Below are 26468 nucleotides of genomic sequence, written 5' to 3' on the forward strand. Positions count from 1 at the left end.
TAGAAATGGAATGACCACAGATCTCAGTGGTCTAATGTCTCCATCAAAGTGTCCACCACACTATTTATATTCTGAAAATGCTGCTTTCACCAAACTGTGTTCAAAAAAAATAAAAAAATGAATTGATAATTTTGGAGTCCCAATATGACCACATTTTGCAAGAGCTGTCTCAGGAAACCCCATTTCAAAATACCATGTTATAATTGTACTCTGAGCTAAGTCCACTCTTCAAACAGAGGAATTAACTACCGTTTTGAAAATATAGTGTGGTGGACCATTGAGGTCTGTCTGTGGTCATTTTGTTTTTAATATGAGCACAGTATATAAATATTTGAAAATGGTTCATATTTGACACAACCTTTTGTATTTGTGTTTTGGTATGTGGGATATTTATTGTATTATAGTGTAATGCAAACTGACATGACTTATACAGGCGTCAGAACTAATGTGATAAAGTGTTGGCCCATATTCTGGCAGATCGTCTTGCTCCATACATTCCAGATGTAGTGAGAGCAGACCAAGTGGGCTTTGTTCAAGGTAGACAATCTGTCAGTAATATCCAGAAGGTACTACTTGCCTTAGCCCATTGTCAGCACTCTCGCAATCCAGCATTGGTGGTGGATTTAGATGCTGTTAAACTATTTGTTAACATCAGCTGGCTTTTTCTTTTTCACACATTAGAATACAAGGGTGGAATATTGAGGCTATTCGATCACTGTATTCTAACCCCAGAGCATCATTAACAATTATTGGCATTCATACTGATTCTTTCCTTATTGAAAGGAGCACCAGACAAGGTTCTCTCCTTTCCCCACTGTTAGTCATACTTACCGTAGAGCCATTGCTGTGCACATTACATCATTCTGAATTAGGGGGCTTTTGCTGATGATTTACTTCTTATTTTAACTCAGGCAGCATTATGGGGTAAAGACTTGGAACAACTGCTTATGCTTACTACTTATGGGGAATTTAGGAAAAACCTAAAAACATATCTGTTCCTGAAGTATTTAGGTAACTGATCTGTACAATTTTAGTCCACAATAACTGATCTCTAGAGCTGTTTATCACTAACTCTTAACTTTGTTAATTCTACTCAATCTGTAGCGTATTTTAATCATTGTAAACTGCATAGAACTTCACGGTCCTGCAGTATATAAACTGTTATTTTTATAGTCAAACCTCGGTTTACGAGTGCATCAGTTTGTGAGTGTTTTGCAAGACGAGCAAAACATTTGCAAAATCGGGGCCTCGGAAACTGAGCTTGACTCGATTTACAAGCGCCCCCCGCCGCAATCTGGCATCCCCCACTCACCCACCCAAGCACATTTTCTTACCCCCATCTGGCACCAGCACCAACACACAGGACATGCCGGTGCCCGAAGATTTGCTCTCTTCCTTGTGCTGGGCCTTGAGCATCTGCGCATGCTCAAGGCCTTCTAGTTCTCGCTCTCTCCGAGATTCTCAGAGATCTCTGTTGTGTTGCCTGCTAGAAAAGTCTCCTCCGATGCAACCAGAAACAGGAAGTTGCGTCAGAGGAGACTTTTCCAGCAGGCAACACAATGCGACGTCAAGGCTCTGGCTGTAATAGAGTGCATAACCTTATAGAAATCACCAGTTTTGCCACAATAGAAGGTAAGGGAAAGGGAGGGTGATGCATGGCCGGCCGGCGGGAGAGGGGGATGCCGGACCGCATGCTCGTTCACCATTCACCGCTCCACAGGGTGATGAATGGCCTCGTCCCCGATCTCGCGGTGACTTTTTTTTTTTTGTTGTTGTCACCATTTTGGCGGATTACCAGCAGCTAGCCGCGGGTAACAACCACCGTGTCATTCTCTATTAATCATTTGTGAGCCGTCACAGATTTGCATACATTGTACAAAATATGCTCTGTAATGGGTTATTGTAACAATGATTTTCTGACAGTGGTTTGGAGGACCAGTTATTGGGACAGGTGGTAGCTGAGGAGCGCCCTGACCTAGAGGAGGCCAAAAATCAGCTAATCATAAGCAATGCTAAAATGCGTCAAGAGCTGAAGGAAATTGAAGATCAAATCCTGTACAGACTTAGTTCTTCTGAAGGCAATCCAGTGGATGATGAGGAGCTCATCAAAGTCCTGGAAGCATCTAAGATTAAAGCAGGAGAAATTAAGGTTAGTAACTGTGCAAAATAATTTTTCTTCTATTTTTTTTGCCCTTATTTCAGCACTAAATATATAACAATCTAAATAGACATATGAAGGCGTTTTGCCTTTTATCTTAGAAAACCTATAACTGAAACTAGCATAATGTGCCTCGTTTTTAGTTCCCTGCTCTTAGAAACTTTGGTACTGTAGGAGTCTCTGCATAAAAGGTTGGAATTATAGAGACTCAGCTATTCATGATTGATTTGCATTAATAGAATGCAATTTTATGTATTTAAGAGATTTTTCTAAGTACAAAAAATTACACAACAATTTGGGATTAGTAGGCACATTTAGGCCACCTTCTACAAAGCCAAGGTGCGGCAAATGTGATGCAGCCCGTAGGAACTGAATGGGCTGCGTTGCCTTTGCTGTGCTGGAATTGCTACCAAGTTTATTAAATTAGTTTGAAACCAGAAAAATAACACTAAAATGTTACCTTTACAGTATATTTCATGCCACCATGTGCACTTTAAAGTGATAAAAATTGAGTTCTCTATGTCTGGATTTGAACTTGTGAACTCGCAAGTTTTCATTTGTAAGCTAGATGCTTTAGACCAGTGTTCTTCAACCGCCAGGCCGCAGAAATTTTCTGCCGGTCCATAGGGCCGGCACCTCCATCGGGCCCGAGAGATTGTTCTGTAGCTTCCGATCCTCTGTACGATCAATGCGGCGTCTTTGGGCCGGCTCCCTGACTGCTGCAGTACACAAAGACGTGGGAAAGGGCTCCTATGCCTGAACCGGAAGGAAGCCTTCTCTCCGACGTCACAATGTCGCGTGCAAGGAGTTGCTGCCCACAGCTTTGTGCAATGCAGTACTCAGGGAGCCGGCCCAAAGATAACACCGGGGGGCAGGTCAGAAGGTAAGGTACAGTATGGAGGGAGGGAGGGAGACAACGATAGGAGGAATGCTTTTATTTTTTTATTTAGTGATTGATTTGTCTGTTCAGGAAGAAATGCGTTTGTTTCTTTTCCTCTGGGGTTGTACTGCTTGCAGAGTCTTGCATCTTAGGGTTTGTTTGTAAATATTAGTACTTTGAGTTTTTGGTCCTGCATTTGCATGGGGTTATCTTTTTCTGGTAGGAATGAATGTTGAAAAGCATACAGTGTGCTTTGTGTATTTTAATTGTGTGGTTAACCATTATGTGTTGTTAATACAATTATATTGTGTGTATATATGAAAAATGAATGGAAAAAATGGTGTTACAATTAGTGCTTTTATGGGGGTGGAGATGGGCACGACTTAGACCAGTGTTCTTCAACTGCCGGTCTGCGGACTGGTGCCGGTCCACAAAATAATTTTTTTATTTCCGCCAGTCCATAGGTGTCAAAAGGTTGAAGAACACTGCTTTAGACAATACAACTAGCTGTCCAACTATTAACGAAGCAGTGCTGCCAAAGGAGTTTTTGCAGTACACTTCTCCCTCCGTATTCGCAGTTTCGATTATTCACGGTTTTTAACTTGCTGGCTCCTCCCCCCAAATTACATCAGCTTGCATAGTGAAATCGCCGATTCCAAGCGTTTACAGAGAAAATCGCTAATTACCAGCACTTTGTTCACCGTGTTTTGCCTCTCCTTCAGGAACAGGCCAGGTCTCCCGTCATGTTATTTGCGCTTTCACCATATTCACAATGGTTTTTAATAGAAAACAGCGAATAACATATAAAAAAGTTATTTGCAGTTTTTCAGTATTTGCAGTTCTGTTAATCCCCTATCACAGCGAATACGGAGGGCGAAGTGTAATTAACTTTATCCCAGGACAAGCAGGCAGCATATTCTTGACTGATGGGTGATGGCACCGACGGAGCCCCGGTACGGACAATTTTAGAGTGATTGCACTCTAAGAACTTGGAAAGTTCTAGTAGGCCGCACCGCGCAAGCGCGAGTGCCTTCCCGCCCGACAGAGGCGCGCGGTCCCCAGTTTCTTAGTTTCCGCGGAGCTAAGAAGACGCGTTTTCAACAGCTGTTGAAAAAATTTTTTCTCTAACCTTCCCGCTCGCGTAAACCCTTTTGGCTCTATTGCCTTTTTTTCTATTATTTTATTTGTGTAAAAAAAAAAAAAAAAACCTTAATTTTTTCTTCAATTTGGTTTTTCCGCGGCGGGGCCTACTGCCACCATCGAGGCCTCAGCCTTCGATTTGGCGGAAGCCGTTTTTACTTTCATGCCCCCTCAGCCAGGTTTTAAAAAGTGCCAGCGGTGCGCTCGGCCTATATCTCTCACGGACCCGCACAACTGGTGCCTACAGTGTTTGGGTCCTGAGCATCAGGCTTCCACCTGCACCCGCTGTGCCACGTTGAAAAAACGTACTTTGAAAAATCGCCAGATACAACAGCGATTACTTTTCGGTGCCAATATGTCCGATCCCATACCATCGACACCGGCATCGGCACCTTCACAGTCGGCACCTACTTCTTCGACGCCATGCGATACCACACCGGCGTCGCACCCAGGTAAGCCGGCTAAGAAGCCTTCCCCGCTGGAGCGCCCTCCGGTCTCAGTGGCAGCGAGCCCAATCCTGCCAACCTCGAGGCGCCCACGGAAGCGCTCCGCTCCGATTGAGGTTAGCCCTTCGACCTCGGGTTCCTCTTCGGAGTGTAGAGCGGCACCAAAGGTACCGCAGAAGAAAAAAGCGGTACCGGTGCCTTCGCTGGACGAGCGAATTGCCGCCGTCCTACAAGTTCAGCTTAAAGAGCAATTGCAGCAGCTCCTGCCTGCTCTTCTGACACCGAGCCTTCCAGTCCCGGTCCGGTCTGAGCTACCGGTACCGGCAGTGGAACAGCCTCTTTTATCGGCATCCACTTTGTCGGTACCGGTACAAACAGCTTCCTCGGTATCCATGCCAGTTTTAGCGCCGGAACCGAGATCTTTACACCAGGCGGTGCAAACCTCGGCACCGGTACACCCGATAGCATCTCCCGGTACCGGTTCACAGAGGTCTGGTAAGTCGACTCACAAAACTCGACACCTAGAACCCTCCACACCGGAGTCTCGGGACCGTAGTTTACAGGTGAGGGACCCTGATCTGTGGAGTGATTCAGAGGAGCCACTTCTCTCTGAGGGAGAGTGTTCGTCAGGGGACGAGGACCCTTCTGTATTAGATCCGTCCTCTAAGCCTGATGCATCTTCTTTTACCTCTTTTCTCAAAGAGATGTGCGACTCTCTCTCTATTCCCTTGGAGGCTGAATCCAAAAAATCCAAGGCATTCCTCGATGCACTGGACTTTGACCAGCCTCCAAGGGAATTCTTGAAATTGCCTCTCCATGATATTTTGCGAGAGACTTTCTATAAAAATCTAAAGACACCTTTGACCATTCCAGGAGCTCCTCGCAAACTGGACTCCTTGTATAAGGTCATAGCTATCCCTGGCTTTGACAAACCGCAACTCCCCCATGAATCTTTATTAGTGGAATCTACTTTAAAGAAATCCACGGGGGCTAGTGTATACACCTCTGTCCCTCCTGGCAGAGAAGGTAAGGCCATGGATAAGTTTGGCAAGAGGTTGTATCAGAATGCGATGCTGGCTAATAGATCTGGGAACTATGCTTTTCATTTTTCGTTCTACCTTAAGCATCTCATTCAAAATTTGTCATCTTTTGAAAAATACCTCCCTGGCCGTAAAAGATCTGCTTTTCGCCAAACCTCTTCATCGCTCTTACAACTCCGTAAGTTCATGGTCACACCTTTGAGCTGACCTCTCGGGCCACGGCTATGTCGGTGGCCATGCGTCGCCTGGCCTGGCTCAGAGTTTCAGAACTTGATGTCAATCATCAAGATCGACTGGCTAATGCACCTTGCTTAGGGGATGAGCTGTTTGGAGAATCCATGGACTCCACTACACAAAAGCTCTCAGCTCATGAGACCAGATGGGATACTCTTCTCAAAACTAAAAAGAAGACCCCACCTACCAGGCCTTTTCGCCAGCAGTCGGCCTACCAGCGTAGATTTGTGGCTCGTCCTTTACCACAGGCCCAGCAACAACCCAGGCGTCAGAGGCAACAACAGAGACAAGCTGCTAGACCAGCACAGCAGCAACAACAAGTGAAGCCTCCCCCTTCACAAAAATCCACTCAACCCTTTTGACTTGGTTCTCCAGGACATAGCCAGTCGCCATCCTGCTGCCCACCTTCCGCAGCCCATAGGAGGACGCCTTACTCTTTTCATAAGCCGTTGGGAAACCATCACCTCGGATCAGTGGGTCCTCAACATCATCCGCCACGGCTACTCTCTCAACTTTCAGACACTTCCTGCCCAAAGTCTGCCAAGAGAGTCTGCTTCGAACACTTCTCAGGTTTCACTCCTGCTTCAGGAGGTTCAATCCCTCCTCCTTCTGAACGCCATAGAGGAAGTCCCTCTAGATCAAAAGGGGCAGGGATTCTACTCCCGTTATTTCCTAGTCCCCAAAAAAACAGGAGATCTCAGACCCATCCTAGATCTTCGCGATCTCAACAAATGCTTAGTCAAAGAGAAATTCAGAATGCTCTCTTTAGCCACTCTTTACCCTCTTCTCAATCAAGGCGACTGGCTATGTTCCCTCGATCTGAAAGAGGCATACACTCGCATACCGATCGATCTGGCCTCAAGACAGTACCTACGCTTCATGATCAATCGTTGTCATTACCAGTACAAGGTACTACCCTTCGGTCTTGCCTACTCTCCAAGAGTGTTCACCAAATGTCTGATTGTGGTGGCTGCTTTTCTGCGTTCCCACCACCTTCAGGTGTTTCCTTATCTGGACGATTGGTTAATAAAAGCCAATTCATCTCAAACAGTACTTCAGGCCACCAATCACACCATCCTATTTCTACGTTTGCTGGGGTTCGAGATCAATCTACCCAAATCTCATCTCATCCCCACACAGAGACTTCAATTCATTGGAGCAGTCTTGGACACAGTCCTCATGAGAGCGTTCCTGCCGTCCAACCGTCTTCAAATGCTTCAATCTCTATGTCAGCAGGTGCTTCCACAACGTTCCATCTCTGCCAAGCAAATGATGATACTCTTGGGTCACATGGCCTCTATAGTTCATGTCACACCACTTGCCCGTCTTCACCTGCTCACTCCTCAATGGACCCTAGCTACCCAGTGGTCCCAAGCGATGGATCCTTGCTCACGTCACATATCTGTAACATCATCTCTTCGTCAGTCTCTACAATGGTGGTTGATATCCTCAAATCTCTCCAGAGGTCTTCTGTTCCATCTACCTCCTCATCAACTTGTCATCACCACCGACGCCTCCCCTTATGCCTGGGGGGCTCATTTGAACGAGTTCCAAACTCAAGGACTTTGGACAGGAAATGAAGCATCACATCAATTTCCTGGAACTCAGAGCGATGTTTTATGCCCTCAAGGCCTTCCAACATCTTCTCTTTCCTCAAGTCCTCCTGCTGTGCACAGACAATCAAGTTGTGATGTACTACATCAACAAGCAGGGTGGGACGGGCTCTCGCATCTTGTGCCAGGAAGCCCAGAAGATTTGGGCTTGGGCCACAGATCACTATCTATTCCTGAAAGCTATCTACATTCAGGGAGAACAGAATTCCTTGGCGGACAAGCTCAGCAGAATTCTCCAGCCTCACGACTGGACACTCGATCCTTTAACTCTGCAGTCCATCTTCGCTCAGTGGGGCACTCCTCAGATAGACCTCTTTGCAGCTCCTCACAATCACCAGCTGCCCCTCTTTTGCTCCAGACTCTACTCTCCTCACCGTCTGGCAGCAGATGCATTTCTCCTCGATTGATCCAATCGGTTCCTGTACGCTTTCTCTTCTCTACCTCTCATGTTAAGAACCTTGTTCAAGCTCAAGAGGGAACGAGCCTCCATGATTCTGATTGCTCCGAGGTGGCCCAGGCAACATTGGTTCTCCCTTCTACTTCAACTCAGTTCCAGGGAACCTTTTCTTCTTCCACTGTTTCCTTCTCTGCTTACACAGCATCAGGAGACCCTTCTACATCCCAACCTCCAGTCTCTGCACCTGACAGCTTGGTATCTCTCGGGCTGACCTCTCATGAAGCCTGTTCGTTCCATTCTAGATGCCTCCAGGAAACCGGCCACTCTGCAATGTTACCATCAGAAGTGGACACAATTTTCTTCCTGGTGTCTTCTTCATCATCTTGATCCCACTTCCCTGGCAGTGGAGACATTGTTGGATTATTTGCTTTCTTTGTCTGAATCTGGCCTTAAGTCTTCTTCCATCAGAGTCCACCTCAGTGCCATTGCTGCTTTTCATGAGCCAGTTCATGGAAAACTTCTCTCAGCTCATCCCCTGGTGTCCAGGTTCATGCGGGGTCTTTTCAATGTGAAACCACCTCTTAAAGCCCCTCCTGTTATCTGGGATCTCAATGTGGTTCTTTCCGCCTTAATGAAGCCTCCATTTGAACCTTTGGCTACCACTCCTTTCAAATTTCTCACTTGGAAGGTACTTTTCCTTATTGCTCTTACCTCTGCCAGGAGGGTCAGTGAGCTACATGCACTAGTTGCAGATCCACCTTTTACGGTCTTTCATCATGACAAGGTGGTTCTGCGTACACATCCAAAGTTTCTCCCTAAGGTTGTCTCTGAATTCCATCTCAACCAATCCATTGTTCTGCCTGTCTTCTTTCCGAAACCTCACTCTCATTCTGGGGAACAGGCTCTGCATACTTTGGATTGTAAGAGGGCTCTAGCTTACTATCTAGAGCGTACGAAACCACACAGATCAGTTCCCCAACTCTTTCTGTCCTTTGATCCGAATAAATTGGGACATCCTGTTTCTAAATGTACGTTGTCTAATTGGCTAGCAGTGCATTTCATTCTGTTATGCTCAGACCGGACTGACACTGGAAGGTTCTGTCACGGCCCATAGAGTCCGAGCGATGGCAGCATCTGTAGCTTTCCTCCGTTCCACTCCTATTGAGGAAATCTGCAAGGCTGCTACTTGGTCCTCAGTTCATACTTTTACATCTCATTATTGTCTGGATGCATTCTCCAGACGGGATGGACACTTCGGCCAATCTGTTTTGCAAAATTTGTTTTCCTAATGGCCAACCTTCCCTCCATCCCTCTTTTTGTTAGCTTGGAGGTCACCCATCAGTCAAGAATATGCTGCCTGCTTGTCCTGGGATAAAGCACAGTTACTTACCGTAACAGGTGTTATCCAGGGACAGCAGGCAGATATTCTTGCGTCCCTCCCACCTCCCCGGGTTGGCTTCTTAGCTGGCTTATCCTAACTGGGGACCGCGCGCCTCTGTCGGGCGGGAAGGCACTCACGCGTGCGCGGTGCGGCCTACCAGAACTTTCCAAGTTCTTAGAGTGCAATCACTCTAAAATTGTCCGTACCGGGGCTCCGTCGGTGCCGTCACCCATCAGTCAAGAATATCTGCCTGCTGTCCCTGGATAACACCTGTTATGGTAAGTAACTGTGCTATGTGTATCATCAGTGGTGTAGCGAGGGTGAGAAGTGCCCCTCCCCCACCCTCTTCTCTGCGCCCCCCCCCCTCCACTGCTCCTTCCCACCTCTTCTGCCGTGCACACGTCCCCCCTTCCCTTCCCCTGTACCTTTTTAATTTTCCAGGTGCAAGCAAGAGCACAAACTTGCTGCCCGCATCGCGTCGTCTATCCTTCTGACCCCACTTCCTAGGCGCAGGGCCCGAAGTGACATCAGAGAAAGGTGACATCAGAGAAAGTGACATCAGAGAAAGGGCAGCAGGCTCATAATTCAGGGAAAATGAAGAGGTATGAGGGAAGGGGCGCACACGTGCTGTGGGGGGAGGGGGTGAAGAGGAGAACAGATGCCTGTGCCTCTTACAAAGACTGAGCCCATGGAGGTTGGCAGCAACTGATATTGAGAAAAGTATTCAAGTAAGTGTATTTTCTAAAAGTATGTAGGTAAATTCACATAAGAAAACTGCCTACAGAAATAGCAGTTATGCCAATTTTCAAATGGGTAAAAAATATACAAGTGTATTGTGTGAACTGACCCTAAAAACTTGCTTTGTGTTCACATAACACAAGAATATGATTTTGTTCTATGTAATTATTTCTACAGGCCAAAGTCATAGTGGCTGAGCAGACGGAGAAAGACATTGATATTACCCGGTCGCAATACGTCCCTGTTGCTGTTCGGACTCAGATCCTTTTCTTCTGCGTGTCAGACCTTTCCAATGTGGACCCCATGTATCAGTACTCGTTGGAATGGTTTCTCAACATCTTCTTGGCTGGGATTGCAAACTCAGCAATGGCAGGTATCGGCTCCCCTGTTCAATTATCTACAAATGGCAAATGGGCATGGACATTTGTCCATAAAAAAATTTTCATTTTTATTTTTAAGATAAGTATTTGTGATGTGCATCATGTTTTTCACTGACAAGGAAGTTTAAACTTAAGCAAGAGTTGCATGCCTAAATTCATTAGAATATAAGCACAGTACATGTGTGAACATATACTTTATATTATGTGTATAAGTGCTGGCAGAACTCAGTGCTGTCTTATAATGCAAGCACTTAAGGGGCTCTCTTACAAAGCTGGGGTAAAAAGTGGCCTTAGAACCCTTACTTAGGTCTTTTCTAAACACTAAAGCCACTTTTTTTGCAGCCAGAAAATGGCCAATTTTCAGTATTAACACCCCAAGCACTGAGAGAGTGGTTGATCCTTGGAACGAGCTCCCGGTGCAGGTGATCGAGGCAAACAGCGTGCAAGAATTTAAGAGCAAATGGGATGCCCATGTGGGATCCCTTAGAGGGTTAAGCCAAGGGAAGCTGTCACCAGGAGTGGGATCCCTAGGATAGTAGACTTGGGGGTGGGTCAGTAGAGTGGGCAGACCTGATGGGCTATGGCCTTTATCTGCCAACATCTTCTATGTTTCTATGATGATGCCATTAGCGTATGGGCCCTTACCGCCACCATTTTGTAAGTGCTAAGGGCTCATGCTCTAATCAATTAGCACATGGAAATGCCAGTGAGCTAACTGATTAGCATAGCCACACCCAATCAGGCCCCAAATGCCTCCTTGGCAAAAAAAAATATTTTTTTTGCATACACAGTTTGTATGTGTACATTTCAAAATTATCGCAAGGCATCTCAGCACACCCCACAACTTTCTAAAAGGACCCCTAAATCACTTAGCAAATATATGTAAGGGGGAGGGGGTTCATTCACATGGAATGGGCATGGGCAGGTGTAACATGTAACCACGTAACTTACAGAATATTGTAAGTTTTGCAAGTGCTGCATTTACGCATGCCAACTTAAGTCAGCCATGGACCAAGTGTAAGTGTGCACCTACTGACTTGCACTAGTATTCTAAAAGGTCGCTTACAAGTGTTCTTATAGAAAATGCTCACTTAAATGTGATGCCCAGTTATAAAATTACCCCCTATATGTGTAAAATAACTTTTTTGTGTATAGGCAGTCCAGAGGTTAAGAACCAGTTCCATTTTTTTTTAGACCGTTCTTAAGTTGAATTTGTATGTAACTTGGATCCTGTACAGTACACAGTCTATAAAAACATTAAAGAACATTAAAGAAATGGTCCTCAAACTAAAGTACTGTAATTTAAATAGAAAAGATAGGTTTACTTTTACTTTTGTTCCTCTTCACCAACACATCCAACATTTCTCCCTCTCATCTCTCTTCCCCATGCATTTTTACCTCACCTCTCTCCCGCCATCATCCAATATTTCTCTCTCCCTCCCTCCCTATACCAAATTCTCCTTTCTTCATTTCCCCATGTGCACTATCTCTTTCCCTCTCACTCAGAAACCCATGCCCAACAATTCTAGCTTTCTAGTTCCTTCCCAGCTCAGCATCTCTTTCCCTCACTTCCTACATTCTTCCATTCTGTGTCCCGTTCATACTCCCTCCCTCCTTCCTTCCTTCTGTGTCCCAACGCAACCCTGCTTCTCCCTTCCTGTGGCAATGTGCCCCCTCTTCCTCCCTTCCTGTCCCAACATGACTCTTATCGTCCTTCTATCCATTCTGCATCCCAAATTCATGCCTTCCACCCATGGGCACAAATTTGGGACACAGAACGGAGTGAAAAAAGACGAGGAACGCATTGGGACACGGAAGGGAAATGGAGGGTTGCGTTTGGACAGGAAGGGAGGAAGAGAGGCTACGTTGGCACAGGAAGGGAGAGGCAGGACCTCGGTTCGTAAGTATGAGTCCAATGTAAGTGAGACATTCTTAGCCTGTATACAAATCAGTTGCACATGCATTCATTCATAAATATTCAAACAGAAATGATTTTTATTAACTACATTGTTAGGCTCTTCTCTGATAGACCATAAAGATCTGTTGAGAAATGGTCCATTAATACTTTATGTATTAATCTTTTCTTGTTTTATGGCATATGATTTGTCTGTCTTATGCTGCGCTGTTTTCCAGTGTGTGTGCCTCTGCTGAGACCTGCTTAATCCTTCCTTTTGTGCGTTACTGTTTTTGTAATGACCGAGATATTTGTGATGAAGGTCGCTCTGCCATCCTTTGCCAACCTCAATGATTTCTCATTGGTTGTTTCAGACTCGGTGGAGAAACGGATAGAAAATATAAATATGTACTTTACCTTCAGTCTGTACTGTAATGTGTGCCGCAGCTTATTTGAGAAACACAAGCTGATGTTTGCCTTTCTGCTCTGTGTCCGTATCATGATGAACTTGGGCAAAATTGATATGGTAAGTATCCATCCATCCACCAGCCAGTCTGACTGTCTTGTTGCTGCTTTCATCCTCAGATCTTCTCCCCATATAAAATATATGAAGTCAGTTTTCAGCTGCAGGAGAGTCTGGCGCAGTGGTTAGAGCTACGGCCTCAGCACCCTGAGGTTGTAGGTTCAAAGCCTGCGCTGCTCCCTGTGACCCTGAGCAAGTCACCTAATCCTCCACTGCCCCAGGTACATTAGATAGATTGTGAGGCCAATGGGACAGATAGGGAAAATGTTTGAAGTGCCTCAAAGTGTAAACTGCTTTGAGTGTGGTTGTATAACTACAAAAAGGCGGCATACAAGTCCCAATCCTTTGTCCCTTAACTTTGTCTGGATTTTCAGCAACATGTGGAATCTCTTAAGGAGAGGAGGAGATAGTGGATGGGCCATTTGGCCTTTATCTGCCATCATATTTTTTTTTATTTCTTATTGTTACTTCTGGTTAGAAGGGTGAAGGAGGTCTATTTGCAGAGAGTGACTGGAGGAAATGTTTAAGTTTCAAGTTTATTAGGTTTTTATATGCCGCCCAACAAGGTTATCTAAGCGTTTTTTTTACACTCAAGTACTCAAGCATTTTTGCCTATCTGTTCCGATGGGCTCACAATTGATCTAACATACCTGGGGCTATGATGTCCTTACTGGAAGAAAAGTTCTTCAGTTGCAGGTTAGCTGGGAGTGGAGCATGAAGATTTAAATGCAGAGGAGATTCCAGCAAGGTGTGTTGCAGATGTCCAGCGGTGATTTAAAGAGAAAGAGCTTAGGTGAATTACATCCCGCTCGTCCAGAATGACATACCTATTGCACTAGAAAAAGATTAGGTTCTTCCCTTATCTTTTCTAGTAGATAGGTGTGTCATTCTGGACATCTGCCCTGTCATATATTTCCTGTGCCTTCCTGCTGTCTCAGTCAGAATGTTCTTATCCAAACCTGACATTTGGATGCTAGTCGGACCTTAAGAATATGAAGACTAGTCTATTGCTAGGATGCTTTGGGGTATTATTTGAGCTCCATTAATGTTTCTGTTTGGCATGCTTGTTGTGCCATTTTGATTGTTCACTGTTTAACAAGTTTGTTATCATTTTAGTGCAGAACAGACTTGTTCTTTGGGAAGTTTCTCCATACCCCTCCTTCACATCTGTTTCTGGAAGGGGCTATTAGTGCCTGCTTTGGAACTAAATGGAGGGATTCAAAAACTGTAGTGGATTCCTTCTGCAAGGTTCGCAAGCACTGGGCTCTAACCCGCTCATCCAGAATGACACACCTATCTACTAGAAAAGATATTAGCAAAATAAGAATTTAATCTCTTTTTATGGTGGACTTGGGGAAAATCCACTACTTATTCTTGGGATAAGCAGCATGAAATTTATTTTGCTCATTTGAGATCCTGCTGGGTTCTTGTGACATGGGTTGGACATGGGACACTGGCTTTGATGGACCTTCAGTCTGTCCCAGTACAGCAATATTTTTTTACTTATGAGGTATACTGGCAGAGCAATAAGTATGAAATTTGGTACCAGAACAGCAGGAGATGCTGTTGGAGACTTGGACAGAGCTGTGGGGGAGTGAAACGTTCTTTTTTTATATTGCAACTAATTCCAATAAAGGATGCAGTTTTATACAGCTTCTCTAACCATCCACTATTTGTTCTGGAAAACATGTTCTATCAAGCAATACACATATATTTGCATTTGCAGGATGAATGGCGATACCTTCTTTCTGGGGGCACCATTCACACAATGCGCGATAACCCTGCTTCTGAGTGGCTGTCAGAAAGAGCATGGCGTGACATCTTGGCGTTGACCTGTCTAGAAAACTTTTCCAGTTTTGCTGATGATTTTGAGCAGGATCTGCTGGCTTTCCGAAATATTTTTGACAGTTCCGAACCACACAGGTAAGACACTCCCTAACTGATGGGGTTTAAAAAAATGCTATCTTATCATGCCAAATTTCTTGTTTATGGATTTTTGAAACACTGTATGAGCCTGGTAAAAAGATCAAAGTTTGATATTGTACGGGGTCATTTATTGCTCAACTTTCCCTTTCAAAATCAGTTCAGGAGTGCAGAGCAGGTGCTTCCTGCCCACATATCACCTCTTTTAACAATAGTTGAAAAGGCTAGCACTGCTTTTATCTAAGGGGAGGAGCAATATTCAGCAACTCTATTTTATGCAGTAAACATCTGTTTCCCTGAGGACAAGCAAGATATGCAGCCCTCAGAATTACATGATTGTTATTCGGTAGAGCCTGTAAAAGAGAAATGCAAGCAAAGGGCCTGATATATGTTCAAAGCAGCTGAGCTCCTAAATTTATGTACCTGTTATAAATGTGTGCCATATTTTCAGCTGAAAATTCATCTTCATTTAGAAGCCTAAAACATATGCTTATAAATATAGACTTGCCATTTTCCTAAATTTATGAACCTTGTGCTAAAAATCGGTGCTAAGCCCCTAACTTCTTTACCCTGCTCTAAATCCAGTCCTATTGCCTCCTAAATTTAGGTGTTTAGTAATAAATTTTGAGTAAAAAGTTAAGCATCGGTGTTTTTTACACAGGACCACACTTCCACAATAGGTTTCTATAACACAACTCAGGTGTTCAAATATGAGAGGAAAAGATCTCAGAAGCCTGTGCTGATTAAAAGCAAAGATCTAATCAGCATAAGCAGGTCAGGGTATCTTTCATTGTGGAAGTGTGTTTGCATCAACGGCGAAATATTGTTATCCCAGGACAAGCAGGCCGATATTATTACATTACATTACATTACATTTGTGATTTCTATTCCGCCTGTGCCTTGCGGTTCTAAGCGGATTACAGTTAAAAGAGATCAGGACATTACCGAGAGAATTACATTACAACGATTTAAGTAAATTACATGTTGTGGTATAGAAATACAAGTATAAGATATCTGGATTTATTGATAGAATAACTTGACAGGGTTCAAGTAGTTACAAGGTTCAGTGGGGAAAACAATATAGGCAACTGAAGAAAGATACCTAACTTTGAAGGAATCAGTTAAGTGGATACCTAAGGGAGATGTTTATTTAGGAGAAGGTTAAATGGATACCTAAGGGAGATGCTTATTTAGGAGAAGGTTAAATGGATACCTAAGGGAGATGCTTATTTAGGAGAAGGTTAAGTGGATACCTAAGGGAGATGCTTATTTAGGAGAAGGTTAAATGGATACCTAAGGGAGATGCTTATTTAGGAGAAGGTTAAGTGGATACCTAAGGGAGATGCTTATTTAGGAGAAGGTAAAATGGATACCTAAGGGAGATGCTTATTTAGGAGAAGGTTAAATGGATACCTAAGGGAGATGCTTATTTAGGAGAAGGTTAAGTGGAAACCTAAGGGAGATGCTTATTTAGGAGAAGGTAAAATGGATACCTAAGGGAGATGCTTATTTAGGAGAAGGTTAAATGGATACCTAAGGGAGATGCTTATTTAGGAGAAGGTTAAGTGGATACCTAAGGGAGATGCTTATTTAGGAGAAGGTTAAATGGATACCTAAGGGAGATGCTTATTTAGGAGAAGGTTAAATGGATACCTAAGGGAGATGCTTATTTAGGAGAAGGTTAAGTGGATACCTAAGGGAGATGCTTATTTAGGAGAAGGTTAAGTGGATACCTAAGGGAGATGCTTATTTAGGAGAAGGTTAAATGGATACCTAAGGGAGATGCTTATTTAGGAGAAGGTTAAATGGATACCTAAGGGAGATGCTTATTTAGGAGAAGGTTAAGTGGATACCTAAGGGAGATGCTTATTTAGGAGAAGGTTAAGTGGATATCTAAGGGAGATGCTTATTTAGGAGTTTGGATATTTTTCGTAAATGAGGTTCAAGGGGATGACTAGTGTGTTATTTGCTGGGGAGAGTGCATGTGCGATTGGGGAGGGGAATATTAAGTAAGGACGTGTTTTTTGAAAAGAAATGTTTTGATTTCTTTCCGAAACACTTTGATGTCTGTTGTTTTGATCATCAGTTTGGTGATGGTGGGGTCAATTTTCGCTGCCTGAGTTGCTATTCTGAGTTGCTGCCTGAGTTGCTATTCTCACGAATGGATGACGTCACCACGGAGCCCTCGGTACGGAACACTCTAAGAACGTATAAAATTCTTGATGCCCGCACCACGCATGTGCGAGTGCCTTCCCGCCCGACGGAGGCGTGCGGTCTGACAGTTATTTCGTTTCTGCGGAGCTAGTCAGTTGCTCTTTTTTGACATGTGTCTTTTTCGCTGCCTTCTCGCTCGCGCGGTACTTCTTTTTTCTTATTTTTTCTTAGGATTTAATCCTTATTTCTTTTTCTTTTATTTAAAGGAAAAAAAAAAAAAATTACTTTTTCACTTTTATGCACGCGGCCTGGCGCTCTTTTCAGCCTCGACCTTCGACTTGGCTGAAGCTGTTTTCCCTTCGAAGTCACGACCATCTATGGGGCTTAAGAAATGCAGACGGTGTAATCGTCCGATTTCCTTCACAGACCCGTATCGCTGGTGCCTTCAATGGCGGGCTGGACCAGAAGGCTGAATTTTGTTCTCGTTCTTCTCTTCAGAAAAAAACTTGTTTGCAGCTCCTCACAATCATCAACTGCCCCAGTTTTGCTCCAGACTTTACTCTCCTCTCCGTCTGGCGGCAGATGCATTTCTACTGGATTGGACGGGTCGGTTTCTATATGCCTTCCCTCCACTTCCTCTCATATTGAGAACTCTGTTCAAACTCAAAAGGGAGTCAGCCACCATGATTCCCATTGCTCCACGGTGGCCCAGACAACATTGTTTTTCCCTCCTTCTACAACTCAGTTCCAGGGAACCCATACTACTTCCAGTGTTTCCTACTCTGCTTACTCAGAATCAGCAATCCCTTCTACATCCCAACCTTCAGTCTTTACACCTGACAGCTTGGTTTTTCTCGGGCTGACTTCTACTCGATTACTCCTGTCTCAGCCTGTTTGTCAAATTATTGATGCTTCTAGGAAACCGGCCACTCAGCAATATTATCAATAAAAGTCGACTCAGTTTTCTTCCTGGTGTTTACTTCATCATCATGATCCAACTTCCTTGGCAGTGGAATCAGTGCTGGATTATCTCCTTTCTCTGTCGGACTCTGGTCTTAAGTCTACATCTATTAGAGTCCATCTCAGTGCTATTACTGCTTTTCATGAGCCAGTGCAGGGCAAACCTCTTACCGCTCATCCTCTGGTATCCTGATTCATGAAGGGCCTTTTCTTTTTTTTTTTTTGTTTAACATTTTTTATTGATTTTTTCTTCATATAACAATAAGTGTGTCATAAAGATTCATACAGTTACTTTAAGTATACACTTGATATCTCCATAACATATTGTACATATAACATATCTTATATAATCCTTACTATAATTTTAGACATCATATAAAAATTTAATAATTTTATCAATTATTATTCAATTATGAATCCCTTTCCCTCCCCTTAATTTTTTAGTTGCACACAATATAACAACTATTATGATTATTTATAATTTATGATAAAGATAATAAACCTACCCCCCCCCCCCCTCCTTTATCAAGTATCTTATTATGGGAAAAATTATATCATTACAAAAATCTGTTAATGGTCCCCAAATCTTCTTAAACTTATCGATATATCCTTTTTGTGTTGCAAATGTACGCTCCATCTTATATATATGGCAAACTAAATTCCACCAAAAGTTGTAATTTAATCTATCATAATTCTTCCAATTGTATGTTATTTGTTGAACTGCTACTCCAGTCAATATAAATAAAAGTTTGTTATTATTTGACGAGATTTGACTCCGAGCTCTCATTGCAGTACCAAACAAAATCGTATCATATGTCAAGGCTAACGGATTTTCCAACATCCTATTTATTTGAGGCCAAATTGATTTCCAAAATAGTAATATTATGAAGGGCCTTTTCAATGTGAAACCACCTCTCAGGCCTCCACCTGTAGTCTGGGACCTTATTGTGGTTCTTTCCAATTTGATGAAGCCTCCGTTTCAACCAATGGACACGGCTCCTCTCAAGTTTCTTACCTGGAAAGTGGTTTTTCTTATTGCTCTCACCTCTGCCAGGAGGGTCAGTGAGTTGCATACACTAGTTGCGGATCCACCTTTTACAGTTTTTCATCACGATAAGGTGGTTCTCCGTACTCATCCAGAGTTTCTACCTAATGTTGTCTCTGACTTTCACCTCAATCAATCTATTGTTCTTCCTGTGTTTTTTCCAAAACCTCATTCTCACCCTGGGGAACAAGCTTTACATACTTTAGACTGTAAACGTGCTTTGGCTAATTATCTGGATCGTACAAAGCCACACAGAACCTTTCCCCAACTTTTTTTCTCATTTGATCCAAATAAGTTGGGACAGCCTATTTCCAAGAGAAAGATTTCCAATTGGCTTGCCGCCTGCATTTCGTTCTGCTATGCTCAGACCGGACTGACACTGGAGAGCCGTGTCACAGCCCATAAAATTCGAGCTATGGCAGCCTCTGTTGCTTTCCTCAGGTCTACTCCTATTGAGGAGATCTGCAAGGCTGCCACCTGGTCCTCAGTTCATACCTTCACTTCTCACTACTGTCTGTAGTCTTTCTCCAGGCGGGATGGGCACTTCGGCCAATCTGTGTTCCAAAATTTATTTTTTTAATGGCCAGCTTTCCCACCATCCCATTCTGTTAGCTTGGAGGTCACCCATTCGTGAGAATATTGGCCTGCTTGTCCTGGGATAAAGCACAATTACTTACTGTAACAGGTGTTATCCAGGGACAGCAGGCAGATATTCTCACAACCCTCCCACCTCCCCGGGTTGGCTTCTTAGTTGGCTTATCTTAACTGTCGGACCGCGCACCTCCGTCGGGCGGGAAGGCACGCACGCATGCGCGGTGCGGGCATCAAGAACTTTATACGTTCTTAGAGTGTTCCGTACCGAGGGCTCCATGGTGATGTCACCCATTTGTGAGAATATCTTCCTGCTGTACCTGGATAACACCTGTTATGGTAAGTAACTGTACTTTAGTGTTCATACAGGACCACCACAAGTTCTCTCTTTTCTGCAGAGGCAGATAGTCACTTTTTTTCCATGGGTTTGTGAGTATGCTGTTGAACAGGGGTTTGTTTTTTTCTGTTCGTTTGTTTTTGCTTTGGACCACCTTAGTTTCACTCTTTTTTCTCTTATGAACTGTACTGGCATCGGACATAGTTTTCAATATCAAGTCATTTGTGTTTGCTTGGGTTATTTGTCTTCTGATGTCTAACAAGCAAAAGCCCCAAAGGCTTCAAAGAAGGCAATATTCAGCGAGAGGGACCACTTAAAGCTACTCGTAGATTAATTTTATTCTTTTACGCATCTATCTAATTAAAATATCCACAAACAATAAGTCAGATCATTGAATATGTAGTGCTAACTATCCATATAAAGTTAGGACTGTTGTTTCTTCATAATTCCATTTTAAATCATTTTTTCTCTGTCCAATTAACAGCGCCAATTGATCCAAATAAAAAATTTAAGTTAGGCGCCTACATCGGTAGGGCCTGTGTGTTAATGTTACTATAATCACAGAAGTTTGAGCAAACTGTGACCTTTTTGCAGAGAGCCGTTGCCTGGCGAGTGGGATGTCGAGTTGGATGCCTTCCAGAAGCTGCTAGTTCTACGCTGCCTCCGAGGAGACAAAGTTACTAATGCTATGCAGGACTTTGTGGCTGCAAATTTGGGGCAGAGATTTATTGAGCCACAGGTGAGAAAAGATGATGGAATAATCAAGGAAGGCATTTCATACTCAAACAGATGAACTTCAGATCATAGCTGTCTTCATAGCCCATCTCACTCTCACTCCCCCATTCTTTCAAATTCTTATTGAGATAGTGAGCTTAGGAAAAACACCACTTTATAGCTTGTAGATTGAGCCAGCCTTCGGAAAGCTGCTTCCCAGTCTGCCCCTGAGCTTCCCCCCTTGAACTCCTGCAGCCTATCATCCTCCTCTGGCCTCCTGTGGAGGATACCTGGCCCCTAGATACAAAAACTTTTATCTTTCCCTTCAAAATTAATTTTAGATACACCCTTTGACTAGTGATTAACAGGCTTGCAGGGCCAGCCCTACTACTAGGCAGACTAGGCATCCACCTGGGATGGCAAAATTTGGAGGTCAGTAGCCCAGCAGGACAGGGTCTGCTTCATCCCCTCCTCTGCTGCTAGCACCCTATCTTTGCTGAGGCCTTCCTGAAGCAATTAAAAGGAGCACACATAATGTGGGGCTTCTGACTGCAGGCATGTGTTCAAGATCTGCTGGATCTTCCCAGCTACAGCATAAACATCTTGTCAGAGCAGACAGGACCCAGCAGTCCTTGAAAATGCCACCTGAGCTAAGAGGCCCTACACTGTACATATAGCTTTCAAGCATTTCAGGAGGCTTGGCCAGAAGTGGAACAGAGACAGCAGCAACAGCAGGAGAGGAGGGAGCATGCTTTTAGAGGGAAAAAGATGCTGAACAGGGAGGAGTCGGTGAAAGAGAAGAGGAGATGTTAAACATGGGATCAGGGGCTAAGTAGATGTGAGGTGCTAAGAATATAGGCATTAGAGAAGGGGAGATGAAAAGGTAGTCCCCTGAGGAAAGTGGTAGGGAAAGGAAGGGGATGCAGGCCACCTGAGGAATATTTAGAAGAGAAGGGTAGAAGTTGGCCACCTAGGGAGGTAGGCACAGGAAGCAGAGATGTTGCACTAAGAGGGGAGATGAAGGAAAGGGGATAGGGAAGGGAGGGAAAGGAGAGATGCTAAACTAGAGGAAAAGGAAGTGAAGGATATTCTATGGGGAAGGCCTTGAACCACCCCTATCAAGGTACGCACAGCTGAAAGTTTGTCTAGGGCAGGGATGCCCAAAAGGTCGATCGTGATTGACCAGTAGATCGCGAAGGCAATGTGAGTCGATCGCGGAGCCCACCCTGGGCTCCGTAATAGACTTGCGATGCCTTCCGTTCTGCCTGCTTCCTGACCCTGAAACGCCGGTCCGACCAACGTTCCTCACTCGACGTCAATTCTGATGTCGGAGAGGAAGTTCCGGGCCAGCCAATCACTATATGAGTGGTTGGGTACCCTTATTTGGTTAGCACATTCAAGTTTTACTTTGGGACTCATAGGTGTTTACTGTGCCCAGCAAAGTATTGATTGGAAATAAAAGAAATAGAGAGGGCAATTTTCAAAGGTATTTCAATACATAAACCTCTGTTTTATGGAAATAGACTTTATGAAAATTGCCAAAATAAAACATTTCATAGGTTTACAAAAAAAATCTTCAAAATGCTAGAAAAGGTTTTGTATTGTATCCTAGATAGATACAATAAACGTTTAAAGTACCATGCTTCCAAGATGGCCACCCTATGTGCACATAAATATATGTGCATAGTAACACTAAACACGTGGAGGGGCATTTTCGATAGGCCATCTAAGTCTAAGTTTGGACATTTTAGGAAAGATGACCAAAAATCCAATAGAGAAAATGTCCACTCTCAAAACAGCAAGATGTCTTTTTTGTTTTGTTTTTTTTAATTCTTTATTCATTTTTAAACTTTCATCAAGTGTACAAAAATTCATAATAAACACAAATAATTATCATTATAACTTATAAGTACAAATGTAACCCTCTCCCCACCTTCCCTCAAAGCCCCTTAATCATTATAAGATCATATACTTGAAACCCTTCCCCCCACCCCCTACTAAAACAGCAATATGTCTATCTTTTTTTTTTTTTATGACCCATGTACATGTTTTGGTCCTTTGTACATCTGTCTTGTTTGGTCATTCTCGAATATAAATGCGTCCACATGAAAAATGCACAAAAGAAAGAAAGAAGCCAGCATTCTTAGCGAACTGTTCACAGAGAGCTGAGCACAGCAGAGGGGCACTCTAAGAATATATAGTTGATTGTCTTAAGATATTATTTTCATGTGGTATATATTGTATATGAATTTGGGAGGGGGGTGGGGTTAAATCTTCTTGGTGTATGATATTGAAAATTTTTCAAGTGATGTATTATATTTGGTTGATATTTACTGTACACTTGATGTAAGTTTAAAAATGAATAAAGAAATTATAAAAAAAAGGGGTACTGCAGTGACTGTCACATTTCAAAGTCCCAGGCGCACATGTCACTATAAACTGTTATATTGTATGGTGAGCCTTCCAAAACCCATCCAAAACTTACTGTACGCACCTGTACACCGCAATAGCCATTATGCTTCAGGCGTCATCTTAATGTAGATACAGTAGGTTTTGGAGGGCTCACCATACAATATAAGCAAGGTATGGTGACATCTGTACCTGGACCGTTTAATGTGAAATTCACTGTAGTAACCCTTAAGAGTGCTCTACTGCTCTCTGGGCTCAAATGTCTGTGTTAACATCTGAAGCTGCTTGGGCTAAGAACATTTCAGCACTCCCTCCTAATACAGGCTGGGGGGGTCAAAATATTTGGGTGGTGGGAAGGGGTTGGTGACTACTAGGGGAGTAAGGGGGGGGATCCCTCCAGTGGTCATCTGGTTAGTTTGGGCACCTTTTTAGCATTTAGATACTTTAAAATTAGGTCTAGCTCCAAATGTCTAAAAAAAAAGCCCAGGGCCTTTTGTTAAAGGTTTGATTATACCTGATGAGCATCCAGATCCTAAGACCTCCCAAAACACATCTCTAACATGCCCCCTTAAGATTTGGATGCATTGGAGACAAAACCAGAAAGATGTCTAGAAAGTCTGTTTTGAGAATGCCCACTTGGACATTTTCACTAGTAAGATGTCCAAGTGCTGGTTTATGCTGTCTTTTGGATGTCTATCTTTTTTGAAAATGAGCCATATAAGGTTTAAATGTGTATAGAGTGGAGATTAGGGTTACCAGATTTTTTATCTGGTAAAAGAGGATGTGTGGCCCTGTCCCATTTTGCCCTGGGACTGCCCCATTCTGCCCTCCTTTGGGCCAGGGCTGGAGTACATCTGCGCATTTGTAGATGTGACGTGATGACATCGCACACAAGCACGCATGCATATGACATCATCACGTTGCATCTGCACATACGCAGATGCACTCTAGCCCCTACCTCAATCTCACCAGCTTTTCAAAGCCTGGACAAAGTGCTGGGTTTTGTGAAAAGCCCCAGAGGATGTGTCCAGGGAAATTCGGATGTCTGGTAACCCTGGTGGAGATTATACTTATTTGCTTTTTTATATTTTTTCCAAAAGTATGTGCATATGTGGAGAAAGTACCCACATGAATGGCAAGTGCAAATGTTGAGGAAGAATCAGGAATAAGACCTTCATGAAGACCCCAAAAGTTATATTTTTAAGAGAGACATTGTGCTTATGGATTCAAGAAACAAGAAGCCTATGTAAGAGGTTCAACTTTGCTCTAATAACTGGCAAATATCTGCTGACTGAATATTTCAGGACTTTCCAAAAAGACAAACACAAACAAAATGTCCTACCGAAAGTTATCTGAACTGCTGACAAAGGACAACGAAGCTCAGGAAGGAGGGGGCCTACTTTCAGAAATTATTGAACTTAGTATTAAGAATGCATTGTCAGGGAAATAGAGAAGTCAGATTTGACAGAGGGTGATATCATGCTTCAATATGGCTCCGAGGTAAGTATGTAGACTATACAATCAATAGATATGTTAGATGTGTCAACCAAATGGAAAGTGAGTATGTAATCTGTAACTAGGTGGTACTTTAGTCTACTTAACTAAAGTATATAAGTAGCAAACCGGATGGCCTAAGCTCCAGGATGGATCCATAAGAGTAGCTGTTTCTAAGGGGCCAGTTGTCTTCCTGGAAACTGCTATAGTAGGGAGGATTTCTGTATGTTCCCTTTAGCGGGTCTTTTATGTGTGCCGTCCTTGTTTTGCTCATTGTATGGTGTCAGTCGCGTCTCGTAGGAATTTGTGCATCTTAGTGTTATTGTTGCTATAGAGGGTGTACATTTGTTTCTGTGCTAGCTTTGTCTGATAAGTCTGCTGTTATGATTCTTGAGGCTTTTCTATGTTAGAATTTGTACTCATGAATTCTTTACTGTTTTGATGCTGTTATCGCTCAGTTCAGGGGCACTGAGCTTGTCTATGGTTCTTTTGTGGTTTACAATAGTGAAATGAAACTAACCAGGGAAAAAAAATAAAAGACAGGAAGTAGTATGAGGGAGTGTCATATGATTGCCAGTTCTTAAGGTTGGTATAATAGTTAATAAGAATTTAGCTTGTGTGCTGATATGTGCTTTCAAGATAATATGAAGAGTTATGGTGGTGCTAATTTATTGTATTTTGTTGTTTTTATGAATCATCACCGTTGGTGCCTTGTGAAAACAGTCCCTTACAAATCTCTCCCTGGTAAATTCTAATCTAATCTATCACTGTTAACTGTTTATATCTGTTTTCTGTCAGCGTGCATCTTGGTGAACATATATTATTAAAATATATGGAAACTGATGCCTGACTGCTTTATTCTCCTTAAACTATATTTCCTCCTAAAACTTCCAACCTATTAAAGGCTGGTGCATACTTTGTGTTCAGGCATATTTTTGAGGGCGGTCTTTATGCCAGTGACCTCTGCTGAACGCCCATGAAATTTATGTCTTCAAAGCTATCTTTCTAAGCCTCTCTTCTCCATAAAAGAGAGCATTTCTGATTACACCAAGCCTTTCCCGGCTTTGCCCCAGTACCAACGTGTGAATTAGAGATACTCGGAGTTTTGACCTTTAGTGACTGGTGGGTAGGCCCGGATGCTGGAGCGGAGCCAGCTATGACTGTTGGGTAGCCTGTGTTCCTCAGCAGAGCTAGCTGTGACTAGTGGGTGTAAGCTGTCTATGCTGAGCAGAGCTAGCTGTTTAACTAATTGAATTGAGCTCATCTGTGTTCTAGGTCCACTACGACATTGGCAGGGCCCGACAGGGGATTTCACTTCATCTAGTCCCTTCCGTCATGCACCGTATGTTTCGCACAGATCCAGTGTGCATTCAAGATCTAGATTAGCATGGAACAGACTTGGCGTCGCCATGGCCCCCCGTTCTACCCCCATGTTTCCTGCCATCACGGTGCATCGATTATACATGAGTACTTTGCACTGTGCTTTTTGTTGTGGTGCTCAGGCTGCTCTGAAAAAAAAATTCCCGAGGAGATAACCTGTAGAGAACATGAACACGTGTTGTGTGAGATATAGGCAAGAATTGCACAGCTTTCTTTGTTTCCCCAGGACAAGTTGTCTTCCTGGAAACTGCTATAGTCGGGAGGCTCTCTGTATGTTCCTTTTCATCGATCTTTTATGTTTGCTTTCCTTGTTTTGCTTGTTGTATGGTGTCAGCCACTCCTTGTAGGAATTTGTGCATCGTAGTGTTATTGTTGCTATAGAGGATGTGCATTTGTTTCTGTGCTAGCTTCGTCTGATAAATTTGCCGTTATGATCCTTGAGGCTATTCTATGTTAGAATTTGTACCCATGAATTCTTTATTATTTTGATACTGTTATCGCTCAGTTCAGGGGCACTGAGCCTGTCCCCTGTTCTTTTGTGGTTTTGTGTGCTGATTTGTGCTTTCAAGATAATACGAAGAATTATTATGGTGCTGATTAATTGCATGCTGTTGTTTTTATGAATCATCACCGTTGG

The 26468-nt window shown here is 43.4% G+C and overlaps 1 protein-coding gene across 6 annotated transcripts in view; it reads left to right on the forward strand.

The window, feature by feature from the left end:
- DNAH1 (dynein axonemal heavy chain 1) overlaps positions 1–26468 on the forward strand; it is an 813109-nt gene that overhangs the window by 695634 nt on the left and 91007 nt on the right. For all 6 annotated transcript variants that reach the window (XM_033926650.1, XM_033926656.1, XM_033926654.1 and 3 more), the window contains 5 exons: positions 1924–2149; positions 10205–10400; positions 12676–12827; positions 14551–14747; positions 20429–20573. In XM_033926650.1, coding sequence (XP_033782541.1) covers positions 1924–2149; positions 10205–10400; positions 12676–12827; positions 14551–14747; positions 20429–20573 — 916 coding nt within the window. The remainder of the gene's footprint in view (positions 1–1923; positions 2150–10204; positions 10401–12675; positions 12828–14550; positions 14748–20428; positions 20574–26468) is intronic.

The sequence above is a fragment of the Geotrypetes seraphini genome, chromosome 17 (genome assembly GCF_902459505.1).
Source record: "Geotrypetes seraphini chromosome 17, aGeoSer1.1, whole genome shotgun sequence".
In the NCBI taxonomy this organism is placed as follows: Eukaryota; Metazoa; Chordata; class Amphibia; order Gymnophiona; family Dermophiidae; genus Geotrypetes; species Geotrypetes seraphini.